The sequence below is a fragment of the Calidris pugnax genome, unplaced genomic scaffold (assembly GCF_001431845.1).
Source record: "Calidris pugnax isolate Ruff unplaced genomic scaffold, ASM143184v1 scaffold19, whole genome shotgun sequence".
NCBI classification, from domain to species: domain Eukaryota; kingdom Metazoa; phylum Chordata; class Aves; order Charadriiformes; family Scolopacidae; genus Calidris; species Calidris pugnax.
In genome coordinates this window covers 4778432-4792368 of record NW_015090775.1, presented here as the reverse complement: position 1 = coordinate 4792368, position 13937 = coordinate 4778432, and the positions used below count along the sequence as shown (strand labels likewise).

The following is a 13937-nucleotide window of genomic DNA, read 5'->3' as shown; positions in this document are numbered from 1 at the left end:
GTAAAAAAGATATGCCCTTTAGAGGTAAATAAAAATGCAGAAGCAGAACCTATAAATTGCAGCATGACTTCAGCTCTCACTGAAATAATAGTGAATAGTCTGACAGCATTCTCTTCCTCGTGAAATAGCTTTAAAAGTTTTTCTCAGCACAGAAATACAGAGTCTTGCTGTACGTGGACAGATATACAGACAGCTGCACTGTGAAAAACCTCCTCCATATGCTCAGTTTTTGCAGAACTCCTTACAGTCATTTGTGAAACTTCAGCCCCACAGTTAAACTGACGAAAAAAAAGGGAGGGGAGATACTCTTTCAGTAGTGTAAAGGTCCTGGAATTGCCTTGAAAAATGCTTAAAACAACTACCTAACCTGGTGTTAGTTGCTAGGAAATCAAACAACAAACAGAAAAGTCAGGAAACATGTATTTGGTGTCTTTGCTTTTCTCTGCCTAAAATCTAAGCAGTCATTGATGATTGTGCAAAGGATGATTTATAGACGTCTTTCCATATTACTGCCTGTCTGGTTGGCAGATGGTGTTCATTAACCAAAGAAGAATCCCTATTCTCATAAATAATTATAGCTGAATAGAGAAGTAGTAATCTGTGGAAACCTCTATTATTTGCAAGGTTTTCAAATTTATTCATGGGTATGTTTTAGCCACATGCTAGAAAAATCCCTTCCATAAAGTTTAAAGCGAACTGTCACTCTTCCTGTAAAATCAGAGTTAGGGAAATGAAAGGATTCAGAGTTGTTCCATTTGTTGTGCTCATGGTGAAAAATTTCAGTAAACATTAACTGACTCTAGCTGCATGAAGTATGAACAGTTGCCTGTACTACACTGATACTTGCATGAAGTACAATAACTTGGATTTGATTTGGAAATCTTCTGCTTTCTCGAGAAGGTTCAGTTCATAGAATATTATCCAATGGAGCAAGTGGGATAATTTCTGTGATGAGGGTTTATGCAAAAGAGTAAAAATTCAAGTGATAAACTGTTTTTTTCCCCCCTTATTTCTGATTTGTTAATCACTTCTGTACCTTTGATTATTATTGTTTTATCAGTCTCCTGAATTCTGTTATTTTCTTCAACGTGTTCCAATCTGAAATCAGTGAGACGGATAATAAATAAAGATATGCTACTGGGACCCAGAGACATAAAGGCAAATTTAGGCATTTAAAGAGGAGCTGAATCCTCCAAGATACTGAATGGCCACCATCCCCATATCAGCTGGCAGTCTTCAATATTTTAAAAAAAGAAACATTTTCTAGCTCTCAGACATAGATTGAACTGTTAAACAAGAAGCATTTAAAAAAAATGTAGCCCTTATTCTTACATATTAATTTGGGGGCTGGGGGAGGTCCAGCTTGCTGAAGACAGATTGAACTGTTAAACAAGAAGCATTTTAAAAAAATGTAGCCCTTATTCTTACATATTAATTTGGGGGCTGGGGGAGCTTGTTGAAGACCCAGAAATGAATTAACCCTTAGCTCTCCCAGAGAACACCTCTCTGTTTGAAATAGCCAGACTGCAACACAAAAAGCCAGCTCTGAACATGGTAGCACCCACAGCTCAAACCAACTTCTCAGAACTTCAAAAGGTCAGACCTTGTGCATCTTTAGGCTGAATGTGGCAGAAAGACACTGAAAGGGATTAGTCATTTTTGAAAACTGAACAAATGGCAATTTGTCAAAGGCTGCACAAGAAATCAACAACGGAGCTATGATTCAGGCTTTGGAAATCTGGGCCTCAGCTCCCTCACGGGCCTGCAATGCAATATTCTCTTCAGCAATCCTAACGGATGCCTGGCAAATGTCTGCGCCGAATGGCTTCTGCATTTTAATCTAATCTCTGTTTCTGTTATGCTTCCCCAAAGAACTAATAAACTATTTCACATCCTACCTGACACATACGCTGAAAAATTCAGTCTTTAGTTACAGTATGCCTTTTAATAGCTTTCACCTCTGAATATACAGATCCAGAGTAATGAAAATTTCCATTCTCATGAACCAAGTGGGCTTTCCCCACATCCTGTCTATCAGCCATTGTTTCTTAGGGAAATCCAACAGAAAGAAAATGATGGTGAAGGACAAGAGCAGTACAACACTTTGGGGCTACTAAATTCTTTTCTCAACAGTGTGCTTTGCTTCTTTTTTAAAGGGGGAATTAATGTTTCATAGCAAACAGAATGCCAGGTGCAAATTTTGACTATGCTGAGAAGAGCCAATTGAATTTATAAGCTCTACTGACAATTAAGCAGCCTAATGAGTAAGCTTCCAATGACATGCAGATGTATATATAAAGCAGTCAGCTCCTCCATGCACATTGCTTAATAAGGTAAGTGACGGGTCTAGGAAATATGTGTCTCCTCAGATAGTGACAGCTGTCACTGGTGTAACTTTGCACTGAGAGACCTTTGCCCTTTTGGCCTCCTGATTTATTTTTTTTTTTTTTTTAAGGAAAGCAATTCAATTGGCATGCCATCTTTGCAACATGCAGACTGTTACCAAGAGCCTGTTCTTTCTCAAAGGGCCAATATATGGCCCAAAATGTGTTTGCCTGTGTTAAGTTTCCTAATAAACAGCAGAAGTGGAATGAGCACCTTGCACATTCAAGCTCTCCTCTGGTGAATAAGCCTCTTGAGGCCTTGGATGCAAAAGAAAACATGAGTGATTTAGCCAAATCAATTCTAAATCAAAGAAGAAAAGTACCGTTTCAGAACTGAGACCGCTTTTAAATTTAATTCTTTGCACTATAGCTTTCCATCCAAGTTTAAATTATATAGGACACTTTTAAGCATAAATAGCAGCATTCTCCTAAGATCAGTTACTAATTTTGTCTTTGGGAAAGCCTAAAGACTGGGTTTCCTTCAGCAACCCAGCTCAGCAACTCGGCAACTGAAAAGCAGCGGCTCAGCAGCTGGAAAGATCAGATGCAAATGTTTCGAATCAAACCACTTAAAATTTGTGTTGTGTGTGGCAGCAGGGGCTCTTCACACCAGTTATCAAGGAGGTAAGCTTTTGGCTTTTTGTGGTCACCCCATAACCATGAGCGAAGCTGCTGGAAAGCGTGTCTGAAATGAACCGGATCAGGCACGTGTTGGCAAAGGAAAGTGCTGCTCTCTGTTATCAGCGAAGCACGTGAATGTCCTCGATAGGTATCTCATAGATGCTTCACAACTGCCAGTTAAGGAGCCCATGGACAGCCTGAGAAATAGTTGACAGAGGCATGAACTCTAGAGCATACATTTGTCACTTGAGCAAAAGTAAAAGCTCTTCTCTCAGCAATATATATAGCCTTGCCATTTTCTTGGCAGGTGAGATGTTACCAGATCCAAGTTTAGATTCTCTTAGGGACTTGCCCTCAGAGCAAGAGGGGACCTTGAATGCTTCAGTCTGAAATACCCAACCCAAAGCTGCATCTCCTGATGAGTTCCCCTAGACAAAGGGACTTTCTCCACTGAGATTTTTTTTGTGTATTTGAAAGATTTTCAGAAGGGAGAACCAAATATAGCACCCCACAACACAGGAACTTATCTAATTTTATCCAGTCTAGGGCAACGGTATATGCCCAGACAACGTGGCCACCAAGGGTAAGAGGACTACCCGTATTTGTGCACGACACCCATCAAGAAAAAAAGGAAATGCCTGCAATGAACAAAAAGAAGATGACTGTGGGCAGCTCTAGAGGAACTTGCACTCATATTACAGGCTGTGGGGAATGGCAGCTGTGATGTTCTGAGCCAGCGATGACATTCCCTAGGAACCAGCCTTATCTGAATCCATACATCCTGCTCTGCTGCTCAGAGACAGAGCCACGTTAGCAGTCTCGGCCCTGTGCAGGGTGAGGCTGCAGTTTAGTGTCCAAACACTAACAGAGGGGCGGTGCTGGCTGACACAGAAGTTAATGTGTCAGTGCAGGGGGATGGGGGAGGCCTGGAGAGTCCGGGAAAGGCCTGGGGGAGGCGGCGGGGGGGGTGTGGAGGGAATGCACAAGGCTGCTTACCATGCAGGCAGATTCTGGAAAGCTTTGAGAGCTTTAGAAAAGCAAGTTAACCCAGCACCATGGCTACTGTATGGAGCTGATGTCATCTGGCTGTGCATAAAAGCCTCCACTTTTTTTTCTTCTTTTGTGCGGTCCCGGAATGACATCACCTCGAAAGCAAAAGACCGTACCTTTGTGCTGCAGCACTTCCCCTGCTGGCTCCTGCCACACATCTCACTCCTCCCACCCAAGTCCCCCTCCTTTGCCCAGAAATGCTCCTTGACCCCCGCTGAATGCCAAACACCCCTGTCTAGTCGCTGAGAGCCCTGGGGGAGCCCCCGCAGGCCAGCAGCCTGGGGCAGAGCAGGGGAGCTCCTATTCAGAGAGCGTCCAGCGCGCCATCCATCCATCCACCACAGCGACCCTGCGCTGGGCCTCGGCCGCCCGGCCCAGCTCCTCACAATGCCCTCCAGCCTGAATGGGGTGAGCTGATTAGGCAGACAGGGCAACCGCGGCGATTTAATTATTCTCAAGGTTGGACCCTCTTTGATGGGATGTACAATGGCACACGATTTAATCTTGTTACAGCCCAATATTGTTTTTTAAATAAGCAGAGTGAAAAAGTTGCATTTGTAGCCTCGCTTATGAAGAAGCTGCAAACGTAGCTTGTAGTTGTACAGTCATTAACAGATTTATTTATAATTGGCACGCATGCTGGCCTATTTAATGAGGCCTGTGACAGTCTTCGTGAGATGCAAGAACAAGAGAAAGAACACCCAAAGCACATCCTGGCCGGGGTTGTTTCATGCAGAGACGGGTGGCGGGGGGCTGGGGGAAGTGGATGTGCTACCCAACAAAACCAGCACCACTAAAGAAAACTAGAGAGAAGCCTGCACAAAAACCCCAAATCGATAGGAATAGGGCAAACTGAGGGCTGAGAGTTTCCCATTAAAAAGCTGATTCCCCTGTAACAGCATATATGTCCTGTTCCATACAGAAATTCTGCAGATGCCCCCACCCCTTTGCCTGCTCCTACAAATGAAAGCTTATTTCACAACATCTCTCAGTCTCTGATCAGATGGATCTGCAAAGGTGCATGTGTGCAGAAACACCCACTGGGAAAGTCTTTGAGGAATTACGAGGAAATGCAATATTTTTTGAGCTATAATGGGTTATTTCTACCTAGCTGACAGGGTGGCATAAGCTGGGACACCATTATGCATAGAGGGAAGAAGGAAACATACCTTCCCAGAGGAAACCTGGTTAACTTACCATTAACGTGCCACAGCATCTGGAACCCACTTCTAGCGTTCAGTCCATCAGAATAAAACACCACGTGAAGGCTGGTCCCTGTAGTGCTCCCTGCCAGTGGAAGAGACTGCCCACAGAAAGTGCCTATCAGGTTGGATTGTGCATCGGGCCCATCATACAGCTGCAACGAAACAAAAAATATCCCCAGTGAGTAAAAAGCAGCTCCCCAGTTCCTAATGTTTTGTGAAGGATGCCAAAGAAAAAGGAGTGAGACTTCTGGCACTGGCCACCTTTGCACAGCAAGATGAGTTGTGGGGAGCATGGAAAGATTTGGATGAAACTATGAGAAAATATTTTTGCAATATGCCTTTAAACCTGGCTGCACACTGTGTACAGTAGGAAGGTTTTGCTGTTTCTGTTTTGGCGTGTATTGGGAGTTGCTGGGGAAGAAGATAAAGGGCAAATGGCAATGAACTGAAATAGAAAGAAAAAGAGGATGTCACGGGTCTGATTTGACTGTGCATCGTAGGTGCTCAGAGCCTTCAAAACCCTTGGTGACAACTCTGTTTACACCCTTATTTCCTTAAGACTGCTCTCAGGTGATTTCAGGACTGACTGAGCTTGTGATGCAGAAAAGCAAGTAGTCAGCATCACCAGGGCCTCCCAGGGTAGTGAGGACAAACTGAAAACTAAAAGCAAAGTAAATCCTCAAAAACCACAAGGCAAATTCCACATATGCTTATTTGTGGTTTCATGATCTTATGCTAGTGTCCTACGTTGGAGAAGTGGACTGAGTCACCCTTTCTCAACTTTTCTACTTAGAAACACTTTGTGTTTGATCTCCTAGTCATGTTCTACGTGATGGTATTTTGACAGTCAGTGTGTTGGCAGAAGGAGCCAGCCTGAAAATCTTTCTGCTCCCCAAACACAGATGAGAAATCCTCCATCCCACTCTTAAAGTATTACCTCTCTGAAAAAAGAAAAAACACATACACACACAAAAAAAACCAAAACAAAAACCCCAACACCAAAAAACCCCAAACAACCCACAAATAAAATGCTGAAAAAATATTTGTGTATTTAAATCTTGAAATCTTAAGTTAGTCACATACTTGCATTTAAATCAAAACAATATATGTTTTGATGGGGTGATAGCAGATGCTTAGATATCTTAAGCCTCTTTACATTAGTTGTCTCCAAACAGATTTAAAGGGTCTTTCAAGTCCCAGTTTTGTGACTTTTTTTCAAATCCAGTAAATCACAGTGAATATGCATCTACGTTCCCCACCTAATATCCCAATGCTCAATGTCATTTTTCAGGGGTGAGCTGAATAATTTTTGCAAAATCAGTAAAAATGAGACAGCTGAATTGCTTGTGACACACGATATCAGATTGCTAGTTTTTGTCAAGTTAGGAGTTGCTTTATTATTTCTACTTTTGTTACTATGATTCTTAAAGTTTAGAAAAACAGCAACCCTTGAGCTCTTTTATCACTTTGCCACAGTTCATCCGATCTCCTGTCTCACAGAGCACATCTTCCTAACACAACCCAGCAAATCACTGGCACAGAAACTATGTCTGAACATTCGCATTGTGAATTTTTGGCATGCTTCCTTTCAGAATTTCAACAAAAACTTTTCTCTGTTCTGAAGCCATCACCGTAAAGTTCTCTCTGTGCAAAGAATCAAATCTCTGTTCTCTGGAAAAACAGCCAAGGTTTATTTATCTTTGCTCTCCATTCAAATCTCTTTTCCAAATACCTTATTCCACTAAGAATTCTCCTACGCTCAATACCCATAGAATGAAAGTATGATATTACAGTCAATCGTGATTAACCATGCTAGCTACTAATTTTTGCACACATTTTCTAGCAGACACGCATGTGGGAATAAGTAATTAAACCCTCAGGTTTTCTGTTCAACATGTTGGTCTTGCAGAACCTTCAGAAAACTCATGGTTGACTTAAGACATAGTTGGGGCCAGGAAATCTACTCAAATGGTTTCAAATCCTCAAGCAGACAGTCTACTTCAAATGTCTTCTTTTTTTTATTAAAAAAAAAAATTAAAAAAAATTACGTAGTTCAGCCAGAAGTTAGGGGCAAATTGTAGGAATAATTCTATGGTAATATTCCATGGCCTATTTTATGGCTGGTGACCATGAATCTTTTTTGTTTCAGTCTTCTAATGCAATGAAAGGCTCAGAGCACGAGAGGTGTATGGGAACTATCACTCCATTTGGTATAATTTCTCTAAGTGAGATCAGAAAAGCTGATCTCACCTAAAGAGATTATAGTTTCTAGTTGCAGACCCATTGCTGGTGGTTCTTGCAAAGCCTTGACCAAATGTGGCCGATAACATACATGAAATTGTTGTAAAGATTAGATGTTAAGAAGTTGAACATCCATCTACATTCTTTCTGAATGTAAAGCTTGAAGGACCATCTGACAGACAGATGGGATGTCCCATGCCCAGCATTTGACTGATGACCCTTCTCCAAGCCAGGCTGAGAGCTTTACACATTCTTTTATGGCTTAAGTTCAGCAAAATGGAACAAAGTCAGATCCAATTAGATTTTTTAACAGTACTACTTCCTCTGACAGCTTTGTGGTATACACTACTCATATTTCCGTGGCTTCGAGCCATGGAAATCTTACACCAGAAAAATATGAATGGCAAAGAATGAATCAATGTGGAGATCATGAATCTGTGCCCTGAATAGAAGCAACCACTATATTAAGATATATATTCAACCATCAGCCGTTAGCTTTAGTGATTACAAGTGAAAAGCACTAAAGAAGTATGGACTAAATCATACCCAGACACATTCAAATCCAAACAAAAAACCCCCAACCTTAATGAGTCTCCTGCAACTTTGATTCATCAAGGCAGTGTTATTTTTATCTCCGACACCGAACGTCACATTTCTGTGTAATTTCCCCTCCAAACAGTTCCCCAGTTTTTCAAGACACAAAGAGCTGTTACTATGGCAATGCCTTCATGCCGCGCTGCCCCGCGGGTCCTGGTCCGGAGCGGAGTTTCGCAGGAAATTTGAGTGCCTGGCCAGCTGTAACTCATTGAGAGAGGCAGAACCAGGACTGCTAGAATTTCAAGCTGTCTTTCACTTCTAAATGAAGGGAGCAGCTGTGCGTTTTCACAGGGCGTTTCGAACATCTCAAACCACATGTTGCTCTCACACAAATACAGGCAAGTGAAACCGAAGCTGGACGCAGATCTCAAGAGCCCAAATTTCTCCTCTGATCTCTGAGATAGTATTTCTCACTTAAGGGTCTGCTTTGTCAGCTGTGCTACCCTGAACTGCTGCAAATCAAGGGAAGGTTCTTCCCTTGGCTATAAGAAGCAAGGTACTCTGGTGGTCTGTGCCAGGCAATTTAATTTTGGGGCACTTTATTAGCCACTCCAGTACCACACTTACTCTAGGAACTGGGGATCGGGCTTCCTCCCCGCTGCTGGTTGGGAAGAAAGCGCTCGCTCCCTTTCTGCATAGAGAGTTGTTTCATAATTTGTGTATTTGTTCAGACCTTTTAGCCTCCATCAGAAAATCCAAGGGCTTTGTAATGATTTTGGCAGACAATCCAACAGGCAAAATATGCAAACAGCTGCAGCACATGTTCAGATCCTAGCCCCCCCTCCATTAACCGAAGCAATTACCCAGCAGCATCTGGAGCGCTCCGTTTCATCAGCCTGCCCCCCAGCACTGGGGCCAGGTTGGGATGCAGTACATTCTGCACTGGGGAGGCCACAGCTGGAATCCTGCGTCCAGTGCTGGGCTCCCCAGTTCAAGAGAGACAGGGAACTGCTGGAGAGAGTCCAGCGTAGGGCAACAGAGATGATGGAGGGATTGGAGCATCTCCCTGATGAGGAAAGGCTGAGAGAGCTGGGGCTCTTTAGCCTGGAGAAGGCTGAGGGGAGACCTTATTAATGCTTCCAAGGATCTAAAGGGTGGGTTGGAGGAGGGTGGAGCTGGACTCTTTTCAGTGATTCCCAGTGACAGGACGAGGGGCAACGGGCACAAGCTGGACCATGGGAAGTTCCACTCCAATGTGAGGAAGAACTTCTTGGGGGTGAGGGTGGCAGAGCCCTGGGACAGGCTGCCCAGGGAGGGTGTGGAGTCCCCTTCTCTGGAGATCTTCAAGCCCCGCCTGGATGCTCCTGAGTGATGTGCTCTGGGCAGCCCTGCTTTGGCAGGGGAGTTGGGCTGGATGGGCTCCAGAAGGTCCCTTCCAACTCCGACAATTCTGCGATTCCATGAAATTATTAGGCATGGGCTCAGTAACTGTGAGGAGAAACTCCTTATCAGGGTGCCTAGAAGCAAGCATATAGGCTGACAAAAAAAGGAAAAAGGGGATGTACTAGCTCTCCAAGGGGTGAATCAAGCTGTGGGACTGCCCTGCAGCTGAAAACCATCTGCTGCACATTGGAGTGGGGCTGGGACAGCAGGGCTAGCCAAGGCTGCAGGAAGGCTTCGGCTTATGCAGCTCTCCCAGAGGAGACACGGTGGTCACCAGTACTCCATTTGGGCTTTTTGGACTCTTCAGCCTGGAAATATGTCACTGATACCAGTACTGATGCTCTGGAGGCCACAGTTGTTCACCTCTCCTTGGAGGAGCAAAGCAAAGCAGCACGACCTGTGTCACAGAGAAGCTCATTGCCAGAACTGGAGCAAGTGGTCAAGGACAGAGCTGACTGGAAAATGGAGTTTCTGCTGCGTGGAAAGAAATAAAGATGTCAAAGAAATAGCTGGAAAGAAATTTTGACTGTGTTCCATTTGGGCGTACTGGAAGCAGGGACATTTTTCTAGCCGAGTGCCTTGTCAAGCTTATTGATTCTTGCAAAGTAAGACTGGCAGGAGCCTCACAGACAGGTAGTGAGACTCCATCTGTTCGGTTTTCCTGGCAGAAAAATGATCTTTTCTTTTTTTTTTTTTTTCTTTAGGGCAAAATTTCAATTTTCTCTTGGAGAACTTAATTTCTGTTTAAAGGCACATTTTTTTCATCAGGAAAACCGTTATAAAGGGAACCGTCCAGCCTAACCTGCCCTGGAAAATAGCTGCTTACATACATACATCAATTAGGCACAACAGTATCTCAGTCCAGAGATGATGGAGCCTTCAAAGACAAACTGTCACCTTCATACGAGGGGAAAATCCATCCTATGAGTCCTGACCATTCTCATTTTATTCTACTGTAAATAATTCTATTGTCAGATGTCATTAATTCATTAAAAAATATTAGTAATTACAACAGTAATTGTCTCAATTTGAATCTTGAAGCAAATTGTTTGCAGTCTGAAAGCCTTTTCACAGGGACCAGCAGCAACAGCCCCGGGCTATAATTGCAGAACTCAGCAAAGGAGGTTGTGCCTTGGACCAGAGCAATCCCTCACTCCCGGAGCCTCCAGGACATCCCCAAAGGGTTATTCTGACACACACAAGTATCCCTTTCCTCTTCGAAAAGAGAAACCCAACATGGGATTGTTTGGACTGATGTAAACACTAGAGGCAGTGACTCCAGGTATCTAAGCAGCCCTTCCTGAACAGGTCATTTTTTGAAAAGGAAATTCTGATGGCATTACAACAAATACGTTACCAGAAAAAAAAAATAATAAATGAAGCAAAACCCAGACAATATAATCATAATCTAAGTAACAGAACACACTCCAAAGTGAGATCACCGTTAATTGTTAAAGTAAGAATTAACACAAATAAAAATAACCCCTTTCCAAGCAGCACATTTCCTTCTAGAAGAACTAGAGTCCAAATTTAAGAACCTGCAGATCTGTCAGCCACAGAAAAAAACCCAAACTGAAGCTCCAGGATGCAGCACATTGCACTTGCTTAGCACCACAGTGACACAGCTTTCATAGAAACAAAGGCAGCTTGAGGCTTTGAGCGATTTACTGTGTGGAGCCTTGTTATTTCTGCACAAACAGGAGAACAAAATAGGGTTATGTTTGTGCTTGCATGATGAGAAGGGTTTGTAATTGCCAGTAGAAAAAAGCCCTTCTTAAGAACTCATTCTAAATAATGTTTTAATATGATTATTTAAATATGTTTATGGCCTAGATGACCTGTGATAAAACTTGTTCTGGCCACCATAGGCAACTTTCCTGTCTTCACACAATGAAACGCTTTCACTAATTAACCATTTTATTCCACAGTACAATGGAGTTTGACATTGTGCATCACTAGACATATAAGTACACTGATTAATCTAACTGGGATTTATCTAACGTATGGAAATGTGCAAACATCTAGTCTTTTAATAGTAGAATTTGTATCTGAGTCTAGGTTTTGTCTTGTAGACTGAGCCTGAAATACTCAGAGCCCTTTGAAAGTTTCAAGCAAAGTTAAATTCCACATTCAACTGCAGTGATATTTTTAAAAAAGGATTTTTCATCTCTTACGTTACCACCTACTACCTTCTCAAATACACAAGAATCTCTAACTACAGGCAAATTCGCTCATCCCCGTCTTTCTAGGAAAAGTTTATTTCTGCAAATGATATAAAAATAAAATTTATTTTTTTCAGCAAGGCTCTGGATTTATTATAAGAATGTAAGAAATGCAGGATGTATCTTTGGATGAAATTTTAAAATTGTTTGAGATATAGGAGTAGGAAATAACTGCTGTTTAAGAAGGGAATGCCAGGAGACATCCACATAGTCGGTCAACCCCAAGACCTGCACTCAAAACCTTTGTTCAGCACGATCTTGTACATAGAATCATTCAGGTTGGAAGAGACCCTTGGGATCATCGAGTCCAACCATCAACCCTACTCTACCAAGTTCTCCCCTACACCATGTCCCCCAACACCTCCCAAGCCTGTATTAGGACAGCACCTGGTCACCATGCTGTCTGGATGGAGAAGGCCTCAGCCACCTGCAATGGGGCAGTCCTTCACACCGGATGGGGCAGGCAGAGCAGAAAGCAAGGCAGTCCAATGCGGGAATGCATCCAAAAAGCCCGTCTTTCTGCTAACCACTCTGGGTGCTTCGACCTCAAATCACAGCTCCATTACCCAGGGCAAACCCAGGCTGCCCCAATGTCCTGTTCCTGATCCCATGCATCTCCCTGAGGTACCTGCTTTCTGTCACGGCCAGCATCGAAACGGCTCCCTGAAGTGTCTCTCCTGCCTTTGTTGACCAAGGGGCTGCTTATGGATCCACACCCTTGTGGCAGTGGGGTCACACATGCCTGGTCACAAGGCTGTGGCTATTTTGGTAGAGTTCTTGCTTTCCTAAACGCCTCAGAAACTGAGGCAGCTCCTCTGCAGTGAGAATCCACAGGTGGTAGAGCGGGCAGGATCGCTTTTAAGCTTGGGAAAGTAATATTTCCAATGTTATTACAGAATCACAGAATGATATGGGGTTGGGAGGGACCTCTGGAGATCATCTAGTCCAACCCCCTGCCAAAGCAGGTCCACCCAGAGCAGGTCCCACAGGAATGTGTCCAGGTGGGGTTTGAATGTCTCCAGAGAAGGAGACCCCACCACCTCCCTGGGCAGCCTCTGCCAGGGCTCTGCCACCCTCACAGCAAAGAAGTTCCTTCTCGTGTTTAGGTAGAACTTCTTCTATTCAAGTTTGTGCCCATTTCCTCTTGTCCTGTCCCTGGGCACCACTGAAAAAAGACTGACCCCATCCTCTTGACACCCTCCCTTGTAATATTTATAAGCATTGATCAGATCCCCCCTCAGCCTTCTCTTTTCCAGACTAAAAAGACCCAAGTCCCTCAGCCTCTCCTCGTAAGGGAGATGCTCCAGGCCCCTCATCATCTCTGTAGCCCTCTGCTGTCCCCTCTCCAGCAGTGCCCCATCTATTCTAAAGTCATTCTTTAGCAGAAAGCTGCTATAGTGGGAAAAGCTCCTTACAGAGAGACAGGGCTGTGCCTAGGGACACGGCGGCTGGGGAGGGGGATGGAGAAGGTGCATCTGCTCTGAAAAGCCCAGGTGGCTCTGAGCAGTTTGCAGACCTGCTGGCTCCATGGAGGGCTGAGCAAGCTCCTCACGTGCTCTGCCAGCCCAGATGAACCAAACTGCCAGTGCAAGCAACATCACAGTGACACCATCAGGGCCAGAGGGCAGGATCCTCTCTGGGAATGCCCCCACCTTGAGAAAATTTGCATCATGCATAACTATGGCAACTGAGGAGAGCTGCAGCTTGGTCTCAGCAAGAGAAGATGGGAGAAAAGGGAAATTTTCCTTCTTCTTAAGCTTTCGGGAAAGCAAAACTGGCTGTTTATGGGAACACCAGGGAGGGGAGGGACAAGACCTTCAAAGTCTGGTGTGGTTTTCTTTGAGTTGCCTTGGGGCTTCCCTTTGATGAGGGGAAGATTTGACCAATTCAGATGGGGTTTCTCCAGTCACCATGTAATTTCATGCTGTGATGCTTGTGCTGAGTGGGATAAGCCACTTCATTGCACAGACAGTCCCACCAGTGCTGGCCAGGCTTTCCAGCAAAATTTGGAACACAGAGGAGAGAAGAATCCAGCTGCAACCAGAGGAGTCCCAAACGCCCTTTCCCCAACAAGGGGCATGAACACTACCATCATATGGTATTATTTCACAGTCACTTCATTGTACACTGCTTCTCCCTGAAGGTACAGGCAAAGTCACATTGCTCTGAGCTGGCAGGGTGTGGAAAACCCTGAGTCCATGAAGGCCTGACTCATTTTGTAAGTCCGAGAGCAG

General features: G+C 44.0%; 1 protein-coding gene across 1 annotated transcript in view; it reads right to left on the bottom strand.

Annotated features, from left to right (window-relative positions):
- The window catches only part of CUBN (cubilin), a 166347-nt gene that overhangs the window by 97313 nt on the left and 55097 nt on the right, over positions 1-13937 (bottom strand). Inside the window, exon 28 of the mRNA XM_014945868.1 lies at positions 5253-5412. Coding sequence (XP_014801354.1) covers positions 5253-5412 — 160 coding nt within the window. The remainder of the gene's footprint in view (positions 1-5252; positions 5413-13937) is intronic.